The sequence below is a fragment of the Nelusetta ayraudi genome, unplaced genomic scaffold (genome assembly GCF_046127955.1).
Source record: "Nelusetta ayraudi isolate G7.1 ecotype Tasmania unplaced genomic scaffold, CSIRO-AGI_Nayr_v1 ptg000020l, whole genome shotgun sequence".
NCBI classification, from domain to species: Eukaryota; Metazoa; Chordata; class Actinopteri; order Tetraodontiformes; family Monacanthidae; genus Nelusetta; species Nelusetta ayraudi.
Genome location: NW_027466070.1, coordinates 151259 through 167752, shown reverse-complemented (window position 1 = coordinate 167752; position 16494 = coordinate 151259). Strand labels below are relative to the sequence as shown.

At 45.7% G+C, this 16494-nt stretch overlaps 1 protein-coding gene across 1 annotated transcript; it reads right to left on the bottom strand.

Moving 5' to 3' along the window:
* Nucleotides 1-306: 306 nt before the first annotated feature.
* On the bottom strand, nucleotides 307-15905 carry LOC142888779 (plasma membrane calcium-transporting ATPase 1-like). The gene is made up of 21 exons (XM_076027182.1): nucleotides 14842-15905; nucleotides 13369-13666; nucleotides 10261-10458; nucleotides 9511-9768; nucleotides 8681-8806; nucleotides 7932-8135; nucleotides 7666-7692; nucleotides 6284-6424; nucleotides 5939-6153; nucleotides 5571-5813; nucleotides 4687-4928; nucleotides 4371-4608; nucleotides 4054-4233; nucleotides 3866-3953; nucleotides 3630-3736; nucleotides 3117-3308; nucleotides 2704-2917; nucleotides 2363-2574; nucleotides 2020-2127; nucleotides 1727-1912; nucleotides 307-1583 (listed from the first exon to the last, which is right to left on the bottom strand). The coding sequence occupies exons 2-21, from the start codon at nucleotides 13562-13564 to the stop codon at nucleotides 1200-1202; spliced, it is 3759 nt and encodes a 1252-aa protein (XP_075883297.1). The 5' UTR covers nucleotides 13565-13666; nucleotides 14842-15905; the 3' UTR covers nucleotides 307-1199.
* Between the last annotated feature and the right edge of the window lie 589 nt (nucleotides 15906-16494).

The window sequence follows — 16494 nt, the reverse complement described above, 5'->3', positions numbered from 1 at the left end:
ATGTTTTTGGTATCACAGTATGTCTTTGTACTACTACTACTACTGCTAATAATAATAATAATAATAATAATAATAATAATAATAATAATAATAATAATAATAATAATAATAATAAAGGATATATAAAAAAACACAACAATAAAACCTTACTATATAACCTTAATTGATTTATTCCTTTATATTGCTCCTGTTGTGTGCTCCTTTGCATTCCTTTTTGAATCAGAAAACACATCACTTGATGTCATACAGTCTCATACAGTCACCTGAGATGGTCCAAAAAAAATTCAATCAACAATCTTGCACCAGTCAACATGAAGCAACTTTACTTTGCCTTGGGTTTCCATTTCTTGCCTTCTACCCCAATCCTCCGTTTGACCCACAAAAAACAAAAAAAACAAAACAGTTGACAATTGCAAAATATTCCAGTTGCAAAAATTAACTTAAAAATATGAATTCCACAGAGGACTACAATTGTTTGATTATATTGCAATCAACTTTTGGACAGTTTCAGAAACATTTTGCACCCATTCGTCAAACATCAAAACGGGGAAGCATTTTTGGGGGGAATAAAAAGATATATGATTTTAACACTTCTTCCTCTGTTACTTTTAACATTTTAACAAACATCCTTCTCTAGAACTTTTTAAAAATCCAACAGGAGACATTAAGATTACACTTTTCCAACTACAAAAATATGTGTACATACGCATTTGAACCTTCCCTTCATCCTGTTACAACTGACTTAACTACACTTCAGACGTCCTTAAAGACACAAAACTAGCCATACTCGTCTCTTTCAGCTGCAGATCAAACTGCTGCAGTTCAACGGTATGTTCATCTACATCATCAACAACACAACACAAATATTTACAGATCCGAATCTGATATGCGTTGATCACCTCACAACACTCTTCTCCTAAACAAAAACTGAAGAGTTCATGTTCTATTACAGTAAAGAAGAAAACAGTTTGTGCAAGCAGGTTGTCTTCGCTGCTCTGCGCACAGCCACAAACATACTGGAGAACACTTCTGCTTCCAAGATTCTAAAAATTAGCACACGAGCTTCTGACTCCTGAGCCAATCAGTCTTTTCTGGAAAGGGTTTCCTTTCTTGGCTCACAACGGGGACAGAACTCTTGCTGAAACAAACACAATATTTACAAAGTGTTAGGAGAAGTAGTCAGGATGAGGAGCAGGGCTTCAGAGTGAGGTTTCCAGGCTGTGCAGCGGGCTTCCTGGACACGGCGGCAGTCCCGCTGAGTTAGCTGCAATCAGGCCTGGCCTGGAAGCGTCCTTGTGTAACGGAACCGAACCGTCCATGGCGTTATTGTTCTGGTTGGGCGAGGACGGAACAGGCGGCAGGTTGGAGAGCCCAATCAGCGGCGGTGGGATGAAGATAGAGTTGCGCTTGGTCGGCGCCTCGTCCTCGCCCTCCACCTCGTCAATGAGCGGTATCTGAGTCTCTGAATCCTCAATGCGGAACTCGGGATGGGTCATGAAGTTGTGGATGGAGCTGCGAGACTCGGGCGTCTCCAGACCTTCGTAGGGAGACACGCTGTCTCTGAAGGCGTTGACAACGCGAATCTGAAAGGTGAAGGGAAAACTCTCAGTTTGAGGATCTGACGAGGGTGAAATTTTTAACGACTTTTCACAGTTTTATCATTTAACCATACACGTGCGTGAAACACATATCCTCAGTTTGTTGATGTGGTGTTATGGGACCATACCTGTGTCTGGATGCGGTTCAGGCCGCGGCACCACAGCACGTGGCCCCTCCTCATCTCCATCTCCGCATGATCGATCTCGTCATCTTCCATCTCTTCCAACTCCTCCTCGGGGATCTCCTCCTGCTGCGTGCCATGGCCGGCCGTCTTTAGGAATTTCAGCCAGCTGGTAGGAACGCTGGACACCAGCTGAGGGTTGGAGAAACGCACATATCAGACAGATTCCCTGTGTCAAACAGAACGGTGATTCCTGAGCAGAACACCTCAGCGGATATAAGCACAAAAAAGGTTCTTGCCTGTCCCCACAGGAGGCTGCCAATGCCAAAGAAAAGGCACCACATCCAGTGCTCCACAGTCAGGCTCACACAGCTGAACGGCTTTCCACCAAACTGGACAATGACGATCTTCAAGAGAAATGAGGAGCAGTGTCAAAGTAAAAAGTCTTTGAGTGGATTTGGTGGCAGAATGTGAATCAGATAGCTGGACATCAACTGGTACTCCTTGGTGATTTCAGGAGGGAAGCTGCCTCTGAACCCTTGGCTACGCACGAGAGTCATCTTCAAAATCTCTAATCATCCACAGCTGCCATCATAAGCAGAACATTAGAATAAGACGTGCTTGCTCTATTGACAGGGTTACCTGTATGACCAGTGTTCCCAGTACGATGGAGCAGAAGATGGGGTTGTTGAAGACGCCTTCAAAGACGTTCCTCTCACCATGGATTTTGCGAGCATTGAGCTCGTTGAAGATCTGCATGAGGACGAAGGTGTTGAAGACAATGGTGTAGTGCTCAGAGGGCGGGGAATGAAGAGGGGCGTTCCTCCCGCAGTCAATGTCAAATATCTGCTCGCCTGTGGGAGGGAAGGCAAAGCATAACAGCATCTGATTTGAGACAGGGATTCCGTTGAGTCAGGTGTAAAAAAGGCAAGAATCAAAATAGGATAACAAGAGGATAATAGGATAATAATAGGTGGACTGACCAATGAAGAGCAACACAAAGATGACGGTCAACTGATAGACACCATGCCCCAAGATGTTTTTCATCATTGTGCGTGAAATAAGCGGCTTATTGCGTCCGTAAGGGTTCCTGAGCAGCAGGGCCTCTGTTGGCGGCTCGGTGGCAAGAGCCAGGGAGGCAAAAGTATCCATGATGAGGTTGACCCACAGCATCTGCACAGCCTTCAGTGGCGAGTCCTGGAAACACAAATACACAATCTTGTCTTTGTACAGAACGCTCACCGCTTCTATGTGGGGAGTTAAAAAGTATAGGTACTAAACATTTACTCAGTAAAAATATTATTATCCATGTTTTGTCTCAGTTTAGGCTTCCTATCTTTGCCCTTTTCCTGCATTTTATTTGTTTTTGTTTTTTAATTACCCTAAAATCTCTTACCTGGGTAATGCAAGCCCCCGTGAAGGCCACGATGACGGCAACCACATTGACGGTGAGCTGGAACTGGAGGAACTTGGAGATGCTGTCGTAGACATTGCGGCCCCACATCACGGCCTTCACGATGCTGCTGAAGTTATCGTCTGTCAGGATGATGTCGGACGCCTCCTTGGCCACGTCTGTGCCTGCAATGCCCTGCAAAACGCGACACGCAGAGGTTGGCTTAAATAAACATATGACAATGATGAGTCGCAGCATTTCAAACAAGGTAGACTGATTGGAAGTCAGCCTTTGGGTGAAAGCTATGACCAAGGACCGAAATGTGAATGCTTGCCACATCCTGAATGGACATGGTTTGAATTTAAGTACATGCCAAGATTCTCCAAGAAAACTTAGGATTGATTAAATTATAAGAATAAACAGTGAAAAAACAGCAATATAAGCAAAAGAGGGTGGGTAGAATCATCTTGACTAATCCTGAAAGTGTGGGGTTATCTAAACCATTTGCAATATTACCATGGCAAAGCCGACATCAGCTTTCTTCAGTGCGGGCCCATCGTTAGTTCCGTCTCCAGTCACTGCGACCACCTGCCTCTTCTCCAGCACAGTGCTGTCGATGATGCCTGCGAGGACATCAATCAGAGACTTACATGTCACGGTTTGACCTTCATTTGGAGCAAAGTACAATCAAAGATAGCAGTCTCTGATCTTGTAACCTCCAGGTAATCCAGGCCATCTAACCGCTGTCTCACCTTTGACAAGGGTGTGTTTGTCAGTCGGAGACGACCTGGCCAGGACTCGCAGCTTTGGCCAGATCTTATCAATACGCTCTTGTTCAATCTGCAGAAAAAAAGTGGGCAGGCGCAACAGAGGAGAATGTAGAAAGACGTCTACAGGAAGAAAAAGTAAAACAAGCCTCAAGAATCCTGTGTGTGCTTACCTCTCCCAACTCATTGCGGATACGTCGGTTGAACTCCTTCCCCTCCATGCACAGGAAGTCGTCTCCAGGATGCAGGATACCGCACTTGGTTGCGATGGCGCGGGCAGTGTTTATGTTGTCTCCAGTCACCATTCGGACAGTGATCCCGGCTCGCTGGCACTTTCGGATGGCGTCTGGTACCTGACAAAAGAACCGGTAAAAGCAACAGGTTTCATTTCAGTCGTGACAGAACAATGGATGGTGTAAAGTTAAAGCGGATTGATATAGAATCGACAGCTCAGAACTTCTGCTTGTACTCAAGCAGGTGGCTGACGTACCTCTGGTCTTACTGGGTCTTCGATGCCTACTACTCCAATACAGGTGAGGCCGGTGAGGATGTGTGCCTCATCGTCCCAGCTGGGCTCTCCTTCAGAGACTGGAAAGTCTCTGTAGGCCAGACAGATGGTCCTTAGGCCCTCCGACGCCATTGGTTCAATCACCTTTTTCACCAGGTCGTCTCGATCCCGAGGTTTGAAAGCTTTGGCCTCACCGCTGGTCAACAGGATCCTGCAGCATCTGAACGTGCACAGAAGACTTGCGATAACACAATCTGAGGGAAGATCTGTGAGGAGCAACAGCACGAGAGGAACCTACTTCTTTAGCAGGATCTCGGAAGCCCCCTTGCTGAACATTCGGTAGCTGCCGTCGTGATTCCTCAGCACTGTGCTCATGGACTTCCTCACCGAGTTGAAGGTGTAGACCTTGAACAGTTTCTCCTCGGGTATTTCGTTGCGGATGCTCTGGTAGTCTCGCCGCAGGTCCAGGCAGAATCCCAGTAAGGCACATTCAGTCTTGTTCCCCACCTGGCGAGGCAGCCCACCCTCCTTCTCTGGAGGCTGCAGGGAAGGTGTAGCATCAGACATGCTGTGTTTTCAAGAGGCAATACTCTTTTGGAAGAAGAGCACGGCAAGAGAAAGAAACTGGTGTGTTGATCAACAGGAAAAGTCAGGTATCATCTCATCCTGCTGGTCCTTCCTCAATATACTGGACCAAATATCAGAGGTGCAACCTGCAAAATCTTCAGGCCTCCCTGTAATCCCTAATATTTGATATTAAGATATTATAAGACAAAATTATATGAATAAAAGACTGTTGGTATATCTCTATTTCACGAAAGAGCAAGAAGCAAGAACAATTCTAAACCTTATTCCAAGCTATGAAATTGTTTAAACGCTAGTATTGAAATGCTAACACTTAGCTTCAAACCCCATTTCTATGTTGCACTGGATGATGAAAGAGAAAGTTAAGAAGCCAACAAACGCAACAAAGCCCTTTGCGAGCAGTTACATCTTGGAAGCCGTATGTGTTTGTGTGGGCCTGGTTGTCTCGTCCGGACTTGGATAGTTGCATACAGGCAGGACGTTGTGATCAGATGTGCCCTGAGTCGCTGTGGCAACCCTCCAAACCAAACCTGCTCTCTAAGGCCAAGTCTTTAACTCACACATCCTGCTGAATGGACAGCTATTTTTACCACTCACCATAATCTTGGTGGTGTAGGCGCAATTGACCGCAATGCCCATAGTGAGCAGGTCCAGGATCTTGGCAGGGATCAGGTCCGGCTCAGGCACCTTTTTGTTGTAGCGCCCTGCGACGTAGACCTGCACCACCGTCATGCGGTTCATAGTGAGAGTGCCGGTCTTGTCCGAGCAGATGGCTGTGGCGTTGCCCATCGTCTCGCAGGCATCGAGGTGGCGGACCAAGTTGTTGTCCTTCATCATTTTCTGGAAAAAGAAAAGAAAAAAGTTTAGTGCACCTGATAAGAACCTGTCCTAAAAATGTACCTTTCTTTATCTTAATAAAACTATAATATGATACGTTTCATTTCTATAAAATCTTTCAGACTGACCTTGACCGAATACGCCAGGGAGATGGTAACAGCCAGCGGGAGACCCTCAGGCACAGCCACCACCAGCACCGTTACGCCAATGATGAAGAACTTGACCAAAAATTGCACATAGATGGGCCCACACTCATTGGTCCAAATAACCCCCTGAATCCAGAAGGTGTCGATCAGGAAGCGGGTGATGAGGATGAGGACGGTGAGCGCTGACATGAACAACCCTGGGACACAAAGGATTTTATGAGCAGAAGCGACAGGAAAAAAATATATATACATGGGTCTGTTTTTTGGTACCGTAAGATCAGGAAATGCACTGGAGTGAGATGCGATACGTTAAGCAAAACGTGTCACCTGCTTTGCCGATCTGCACAGCCAGTTTGGTCAGCTTTCCCTGCAGGACAGACTTTTCTTTCTTGGGAAGGTTTTTCTTCTTGTCCGGTTCTCCGTCCTCGTTGAGCGGTTCCATCTCCACAGGTCCGTCCTTGCCTTTTCCTGGCAAGTCCAAACAGACAAGTCACCGCAAATCATTAATACAGACGATTTGAACAACATTCCATTATTATTGCAATTAGGGTAAGCAGGGACAAGCTGGGGGTTCTGAGGTTGCATGACTCTCATATCAACAATGCAAACAGCTGGAAACTGGCAACCCACGCTCACAAAACAAAACCAACTTGGGTTATTATTGTAGCTAATCTAGCTAGTCTAGTTCTCTGAGGAACATGACTAAAGTAACCTAAAGTCTAGTGGACTAGAGGTTACTCTCACAACCATCTGAATGAATTGAAACCATATGTAAGAAGAATTCTTGAGTCCCATCACCAACTGTAATAATAGCCATAATGCACTATGGCTAAAAGCAATACGACATATGAGAGTGTGAAGTTGCCCACCAATGTGTGTGTGCGTGTGCGCATGTGTGTGTGTGTTAGCACGCTGATCCCAGCTCAGTAATGAGGTTATTAGTGGACAGGCAAGGCAGCAGCAGGCAGGAGAAGAAAGCAGCTGCCGAGCTTAAGGCCGCTAATCTGCTTGGTCCTAATCACCATCATCAACAGAGTTGGGAGCACCTGCTGCTGCTGCTGCTGCTGCTGCCGCCACCGCTCCACAACCACGACGACACACACACACCACACACACACACACTCACACACACACCGCACCATGCCAAGAAGGACCAGCATGGGGAACCAGCTTGCACAATCATCAGAACTCAACGTGGACCACGAGTCTCCAGGACCCCTGGTCAGCTGCAGGATTGTTTTTTTTTTTTTCCAATTAGGGCCATTGTTTTTGCAAGCAGAACCATGGCTTGATTGTTAATTGGTTGATTAATTGACTGATTGATCCAACTGTCCTGCGTCATATGCTGCACATCTCGCAGTGGATTACAAAGTGCTGAACTTTCAGAGAGGTCCGGTGCCAAGGCGTGAGGTTCTCCCTGAAAGCCGTCTGCGATCATGAAGAAGTGGCTTAATATAGGGTCAGAATATTATCCCATAATATTATCCTGCAGGGAGGTGAGGAAGGAAGATGCATATTCATCTGACTGCTTTCTTGGTGCTGCTAGCGAACTGGCTAGACCGATCCGTGTTCTGCCAATCAGGACCAACAAGTCCAAAAGTACACGAGTGAGTCGGTGTAAAAGCAGTGCGACGGACACATGGATAAGTGAAGATGAACGTGCAAAAATTCACTTCTTACAGTAACATAAAATAACTGCAGCCACTCACCTTTCTTGTTTTTTTCGTCTTTTTTACCTGGATTAAAAACAAAATAAAATACAGGAGTCAGGAGTTGGACACACACACACTCACACATCGGCATTCACGGAACCTAGTAGAAGCTAAAAACTTAAAAACAAATCCGGATATTGCCGAGTTATTCGATCTGATCTGACTGGCTGCTGCTGCTGACGTGAACTCATCCTGCTGCATCCAGGTTTGTTGCTGCACAACAGGGAGAGAACTCGCTGGCAGGAACGGAAAGCCGCACTTACTCTTCTTGTCCTTCTTGTCCTTCCTTTTCCTCTCCTCCTTCTTCTTCTCTTTCTCCTTCTTCTTCTTCTCCTTGTTGGCCTTCTCCTCGCCTTCGGCGTCGCTGTCCTCGCCGGCGCCGAGCAGCGTGAAGATGATTCCCGTTTGCGAGTTGACCCCCACGGCGGTGACCAACATCTTGCCAGAGCCCTCCATCACGTGTGTTCCTGGCGGAGGAAGAGAGGATTTTTTTTTTTTTTATTATGATTATTACCATCACTAGCTTGAGTCTCCAGAGGCAGCACAATCAGTGGATGATTACAGAAATGCTAACTGTGTATAGCATTATCTAACACAATTTTGAAATGTGACTGTGTGCTCTGATAAGTACAGTGCCAGAGTGGTGCAGCAGTTAGCAGCGACCCCGACAGCAAGAAGGTCATAGGTCCTCCTATAGTTGTTTTTTCATTGGGAAAGATAATATAAAAAAAATACCATTAAGTTTGTGTAGTTTGTAGTTAAGTTCCCGAGTCATAGGTCCTAGAATGAAGTTTCCATAGTCATGACACGTTTATTTTCTGCTGTATTTTTCTTTTAAAGGTAACAAGTTAAAGATTACATTTTACAGAGCAGGACAAGAACACAGGGGAAAAAACGAAAAAAAAGATAACTTGACTCATCAGTACAAGCGAAAAATGGAAAAATCTGTTTGTTAATGGGAGCCCGGGTCACTCTGAACCAGGCGGCAGGTTCCACGAGAAGAAAAACACACCTGACAGCAACATGGGGTCTTTGTCGAGGCTCTTCTTGACATGATCCGACTCTCCGGTCAAAGAGCTCTCGTCAATCTTCAGGTCGTTGCTCTGGATCAGGACGCCATCGGCCGGTAGCAGGTCACCTGGGGAGGAACAGGTAGCGGATATGGTCATATGGTGGAATTAGTTGGAGAAAATGAGGGACCCTGAGATCAGATTTGATAAATGACAATGTTTTTTAAAAAAAGTCTTGCGATGGATGATAGTTTTTTGAGAAATATTACAATGCATATGACATTTTTTTGTTTTCATGTGGGCTCTTCTTCATGCAAAACTTGGAACATCAGTGGAACTTCTGCTTTTTTCCTTCTTTTTTTTTCAGGCAGCCAAAACAAAAATGTCAGCGAACAGAAACACAGCATAAATAGTCAGACTTTGACATATAATAAGAGAACCTATCCCAACATTTCTCGGTTTGTAAGAACTTCCAAACTGGATGATTAGTCCAGGGAAGAATTGAGAATACTAATATGTCCTGTGGAGGATTTATACAGATATGGCAACCACATTTGAAAGAAAAATCTCTAGAACAAACTTTGCTCCGTCTAATTGCGTTCAAACATATTTGATTCTTCTTGGATTAAAACAAAAACATCTACGAGTACCATCCAAGGAGAATAATACTATTATTATGGAAAGAAGAAACAGAGAAGCGGGGCCAGGAGCCACTCAGACCTTCTAGTGAGACAATAAATGAGGCTGTGAATTAAATGGAAGGCTGATCTGATCAGGGCAGTGGGACCTCCTCCTTCGATGGCCAGAAATACAGACGGGAAGCAGGTCTCACCGTATTTGACCTGTGCGATGTCTCCCACCACGATCTCGGACACCTTGATCTGGACCACCTGGCCTCCTCGCACCACCGTGAACTTCTGCTCCTGCTCGATGCGGTTCTGGAGGCCACGGAACTGCTTCTCCTTGCTCCAGTCGTTGAAGGCCGTCACCAGGACCACGCAGACCACCGACAGCAGGATGGCAGCGCCCTCGATCCAGCCGGCCTCCGACTCGCCCTCGTCGTCCACGCCGCCGGCCGCTTTGCCGCAGTCTGCACTCAGACGACAGGCGCCAGGGAGTGAGTCGCCACGGAGTGATGCAGGGTTCAAAACTTAGTGACGCGTATGGAGGGGTGAGGTCTGGATTTACATCTTTAAAACGCTCAAAGCAGCTGCTGACGTGAGCAAATAATAGTAATTGTCTAGTCACTTGTTCATATAATAACGTAAAGTACATGTATGTATATATATAATGTATGTATTTATATGTGTATATGTATATAAATATATATATATACATATATATATGTTACTGTTTTTTAACACTTATTTTCCTATTAATACATTTTTCTTTCACTAATCTGCGTGTCTATTCTCTCCGCGAGCTTCACAGAAATGAGACACATCCTTCCCTTTCTTGTTCTGCTTCGTCTACTTTGCAAGAGACACGTGGTTCTGAGCACAAGTGCCCTTTGTGACATCACAAGGGGCTCTCTCGGCCTGGAGACAAGGTGAGAGAACGGCGGACAGACAGTCGAACTCACGCTGCCTCTCGGCGTCTGGCGGCCTGTAGAAAGAAAGGCCAAGTGAAATGATGGCGGCCACTTCCAGGATGATGAGCGTGACATCCTGCAGGGCTTCCCACACTAACTGCACAAAGGTTTTTGGCTTTTTGGGAGGGATGAGGTTCTGCCCAAACTCCTCTTTCCTTCTCTCGATGTCCTCCGAGTTCCCGTCCAAACCTGCGTCGCAGGGACAAAAGCGCAAGATTAGAGCCGCATCCTCCTTTGACCCCTGTATTCCTTTACTTTAATAAAACTGCGCTATTGTGCCTGAGAGATTACGCGTCGTCTTGATCTCTTCAACAAAAGGCATCGGATGATCTAACATTTGCAATCATGCGTGTAATCCACATGTATATCGGTTCTAAAGTCCCTCGGTGTGCGGTCGCAGGATAAATTTGAGTCGAGTAATCTGGTTATGCTGAATCCAATTCTTTTTTTCATTCTGCAAATGCTATTGGCTTATTTTGAATTTGGAAGATTTGATGAGGATCCATAGTTCAGAAACAGTAAAGCATCTAAAAATATTATTAATATTATTTTTCCCTCTGTAAAACTTCCATGAAAAAGAGTAGGAAAACCAATACAGTAAAAAAAACAGATCACTGGTTTGAAGACAGTTTGTGTAGAAGTTGAATGATAAAACTGCAGCCTATACATGGAGTATATGGAGAGAGAAATTTTATAAAAATGTACATTTTTCCTAATATTTCAGATTTTAAGTTGCGATCAGCTATTAAATAAATGTGGCGGAGGAGAGAAAAAATGAATTCACGTTGATGCAATAAAAGAGTAAAGGAAGAAACAACATCTGAAGTTGTGTGTGTGGCAGCAGAAACCATTAGCGTGAGTTGATTTGTCCATTCATACATGTAACCAGCAACTGGTGGACGTTTTAACTGGTCGATTATGTACAATAGATGTAGGAACAATGGTAATATTCCACAGCTTCCACCTGATTTCATCTCATATCACTGTCTGCGTCACTCTGGTGGTTGTGGGAGCCGGCAGGTTTCCTCCGCGGGGCAGAACATGACGGGACCTGCAGCTCAGATCCCTGCAGACCTGCTGCTGCTGCTGCTGCTGACTCCTCTCTGTGCCAGTGGCAGTGCGAGGTGCACAACGAGCAGGCGACCGCAAGAGCTTCTGCTCCTGCCCTCCCCTCCCCTCCCTGTTTAGATGCAGGCGGGATAAGTTTAACGGCGATTCCAAGCCGCTCGGTGACATTTCAGCCCTCTTGACAGCAGGGGGTCGAGCAGCTCAAGGTGTTTATTGAGCGTGCGCAAGGCGGGCAGACTGGATGAATTAATGATGAGATGGGGAAATGGCAGAGGGCAGAGAGCAGTCTGTAACAAGACAGTGAGCCAGTTTCAACTCTGTCACATGACCACAATGTTGGGAAAACATATCAGTTTAATCTCAGCTCAGGGCAGGTCGCACTTGTAATTACATGAAATGACTAAAAATACACATGACTGTTCATAAAACAGTTCCAGTTCATTTATTTATTTTTATTTTTTAACTCTTCTCCTGTTCTGTCTGTCAAACGTGAGCAGGTGAAATCACGAGGAAAATTTTGTGATAAATGGCAGAAGTACAATCCCGGACTTTAGGGAAATGTTTAGATTACGCTCCTATCATCTTTGCGCACGTAATGCCAGACGTGAGCTGTCCGTGGTTCTGAAAAATCCCCCCAAATAACTTGGGGATGAGAACACAGAGTGGAAAATATTTTTAACAAGGAAAGAAAGACTTCCTCTAAAACTGAAAGAAAGATTTGCAATAACACGACAGACAATCAGCAAGAAGTTCAGAACAGGTGCAGGCTGGACCTGCAGAGTGGAGCAGTGAGGTCGTTGGTTCAGGAGAAGCTTTGCATACTGGTCACGCACCACAGTCACTATCATCACCAGGTTGCTTCATAAAGAAACATATTTCTTGTAAAAAAAAAAAAGTGAGTTTGTGGACCCTGTATCTTGATGCTCAAAACTACGATTTAAAGAGACGTTGCTTCGCACAAACAGCAACAACATGGAACGTCGTCCTCCGGTTTGGCCCTCACACTGCCAATGTGAAGACACCCAGAGCCGGAAGCAGCAGAACCTGAACGCAGACGGAGGGAATGCAAACAGCTTTTTGCAAAAAGAGCTTTGATGTGAGAAGGCAGACAGGTGGCTTTCCAAGGTCGTGACCTTCCATATCATCTATCACCTAATGTCAGAACTTCTTGACCTGGACAATCCTGAACTTCATATCAAATATTGCAGCCACCACAACCATCGATGGTGAGTGAAAGATAAGCCAACTGTCCTGCAGTCTGCTGTTGTAGAGAGCGCAGTAGATTAGGAGACACTTAATGGCACTTCCTGATTAATCAGAGCTGTTTAAACACCCGAAAAAGGCTGCAGCAGCACCACGCCTGGGAGATCTTGCCAGATCTTATTTGTCCAAGACGTTCAAAACAAAAGGTACTATAGATGTTTAAGGAGAGCATCTCAGAGCTTTTTCATTGTTGTGCTCCAAATCCCAAAAACAAATATGTGCTCGGGCCAAAGGGTGAATTTCTTTAATCTGATTCTGATTCCTCTCGGCTGGGAGGAGTGTTTTTGATTAAAATAATACACCAGGGAACTGGAACGACCTGTTTTCATCCCACTGGTGGTCCCAAGGTCGGCGCAGAGCAGCGGCAGGACCAACACAAGCTGCAGGGCACAGTTCACTTTGAGCAACAGCCCCTCCAGCTGTTTGTCTGCCAGTGAGTCACAGGTGAGAGGAAGCCAGAGAGGGCGCCATGTACCGGAACCGCAGGAGGAGAAACTCCTGGTGCTCGACCTCTCGACCTCACCGCTACGGTTTGTTGCAATGCGTTAGAGATGACCTCCAAAAATCGTTGCATATGGCTTAAATTGACATGGAACCGAAGTATAATGAGAATTCTGAACAAGTCACAGTTGTGTTGATTGCTGGGAATAACACTCAGAACTGTTTAACGTTAAACTGGGTTCCTAAAGCAGTGGCCACGGCAGCACACAGGGTCGCACCTTCCCTTCCAGCAGCTGAAATCAGCCGTCTGAAAAAAAAATCACCTACCTTCCACGGGCGACGTCCTCAGCCGGGCGCACAGTCCGCCCACGTCCCCGTAGCCGTCCCGGATCTTGGTCAGCGCCTCCTCCCCCCTCAGCTCCATGAGCGAGCGCAGGTCTTGCAGCGAGCAGCTGAATTCGGCCTCGTGGTTGGCCTCGGCACGCCGCCCATGTTTGGACCCGCGGAAAGAGTTGTTGGCCATGGCTGCTTCCTCCTCCGCGTCTCCCTCCAACGGGGGGCCTCTCCGGAACGCTTAGTGGTGGGCCCGGGCGGCAGACGCAGCAGCCTGGCAGGGACTCTGTTCCTGTGGAGGCGCAACTCAATAAGTGATGGCCATGATGAAGGAATACCTCACTGTCGTTGTTGTTATTTCACAAACGACTCACAAGGTCATTCTGGAAACTGACCCCTTGTGACATCACAAAAGATACAAATTAAATCTTCCAGGTTAAGGGCAACACCTCCAACCAGGTGTTGGCTCCGCCCTCTGAAAATTTTTGTCCACTTCCAAAACATGTGTAAGGCCCAAAAAAGGCGATAAAGGGAATGTTTGAGCAGGAGGCTGTAAACACAGGGCTAAATATGCAGATTTTTGGACAGCTGCAGAGTCTGTTTTGGATGATTAACTTTGATTAACTTAGATTTGCAAGGTTACAAAACTCTATCTATCTATCTATCTATCTATCTATCTATCTATCTATCTATCTGATCACCACTGGAGTATTTTTTTTTTAAAGCAACACTGAGCAAAATCTGCCTCTCGAACAAATCTTCTGACCAGGACAGCAGGTCTGTGGTATTTCATCACTCTGCTGACTGACTGCACCGCTGCAAAGTCATGAGTCAATCAGGATGCAGGCTGATCCCGCCTCCACCCATCAGATACACATTAACATCCAGAATGCATTTTTCTTTTTACTTGTTGGTTTTTGGGTTTGTTTTTTTGTTGCTTTTTAATAGATATAAAGTCCCAGCGTGCTGCCGAGTATTCCGCCTGCTGGTGCGTTAAACGGAGCGCCTTCACATTTGTTCTTCTCCACAGGTTGTGACCTCTGTGCCTTCAGCAGTAATCTGTGTCAATCAGTCAGCCGGGGCTTAATCTGAGCAAGCGAGGAGCAGCCTGCCGAAAGGCTGAAGGAGAGGAGGGGGGGAAAAAAAGAGGGAGACGGAGCCGAACGCCGAGGTCACGACGAAAGGCTGCATAGAGCCTGGAAGTAGAGTTACGGTCCAAAAATACAACAATTTCTGCATGATATACACTGCAATAATATTTTTTTTGAGTGAAGGGGGGTTCTCTCTTTCTCGTGATTGAAAAAAAAACCCAGCAATATTAAAGCAGCATAGCAGAAACAAGAACTGCAGGTTAAAGCCAGAGTGTTTTCATTTGATAAAACAGGACTATGATAAATCAGGACTGTCTGCCCTGAGAGAGAGGAGCATGGATGCAGCCCTGAAGAGCAGAATTCAGGATTTACTTACAGAAACTTGCCCCATCGCCTCCTGTTAGCAGCAGTAGCAGCGGCAGCAGTAGCAGTAGCAGCAGGTATTAGCGGCAGTCCGATTACTGTGAGCGGCGTCACACTCACAGCCCCAGGAACAGCCCATAACCTGGCCACAGCTCCTCGGCCCGCAGCCTGCACAGCAGCTCCCACACTGCACCTCAAACTTTGCAAGAAAAAAAAAAAAAACTCAAAATCCAGGCAAAAGTTATCAGAAATTCTGCTCGACCTTCACACAGAGCAAACAGAGCTCCATCAGAGGAGGGAACGCAGGAGCGGGCTGCATGATTATCTGAGGAAAGCCTTGCTTAATCTAATTAGACAATCTGTGGCTGCAGGGAGTGCTAGAGAGACTATTGCTGCCGCTCCTCCTCCTCCTCCTCCTTCTCCTGCCCTGGCTCACAGGAGGAGCTATGGCGGGTCAACAGGTGCCACATCCAGGACCTGCTAATGAGGAGGGCGCAGGATCCAAACGGGACCTGGAGGAGAACTGAGAACCAGAGACAGACTGGGGGAGCAACCCAAAGCAGCAGGCATCCCATAACAAACAGCAACACACACCCTGGACACTGTGTGTGTGCATATGTGTGTGTGTCTAAAAATCAGACAAAGAAACACACACACACACACACACACACTCAAAAAGAATGACTCGTGCACACTTCCCTTCCCCCTACAGACTGACGTCAGAATGCACACACACACACACACACACACACACACACACACACACACACACACACACACGCACACAGGTGGATTACAGTGCACAGACACACAGGAGGATTAATGTCTCTCTCTCACACTCACACATGCAAACACACATGCAGACTCTCTCTCTCGCACACACACACACACACACACACACTGAAGCGTGACATCACTGTTTTACATGACAGTGTTTTCAAGCTGATCTACATTGAACTTTGATCAATAGTGGAGATGATGGCACCCCATAATAGTCTCCAGCATGGGTCCATAATGTATAAGGTCTGATAGTCAGATAGCAGTAAAGCTGCCTGAGGGTTCAAACAGATTATTTGTTTTTTTTTATTTGTCCATGGAACACAATTGCATGGTGAATTGGACCCGCTTAAGCAGTCAGTATCAGTCAGTTCTCTGATCAGGTCACCTGCCACCTGGTGGTCACATGCGGTCAGCACATATGCCAATTTAAAGCTCTATGCAGGAAGATTTTTTTTTTTTTTTTTTTTTAAAGCGCGATTTCGACATAAAACTGAAGTTATACGAGGACACGCTTACGCTATTAAAATATTAAAATTTAAATATGGGATGTTCAAAAGATTCCCGTGCCGCGGAAATCATCTGAAAACTCTATTCAGGTGTGAAATTATAGCAAATCAATTATGAAAAGTGTAGGTATGCATAATGAGGCTAATAATTAATCATATAAACCACTTTATTCATACCATATTCATCACCCTGTTATACAAGCGTTTGTTTTGTTTTGTATTTCACCATATATAGCTACTAAACGAGTCACCATATTTTATTATTCTGCACAATTATATTAGAATCTATTATAATACTAATATCATATACGTTTATTACTCTTTCACTATTACTGTGTTGTTGCTACAGTTGACTAATTCGCATTTTCACAATATCTGCT

Coding starts and splice junctions, on each gene's coding strand:
- LOC142888779 (XM_076027182.1), bottom strand. CDS start 13,564: ATGGCCAACAACTCTTTCCGCGGGTCCAAACATGGGCGGCGTGCCGAG. Junction 8,136..8,680: donor AGACCCCATGTTGCTGTCAG/GTGTGTTTTTCT, acceptor TTCCTCCGCCAG/GAACACACGTGATGGAGGGC. Junction 1,913..2,019: donor GCAGCCTCCTGTGGGGACAG/GCAAGAACCTTT, acceptor TCCAACCCTCAG/CTGGTGTCCAGCGTTCCTAC.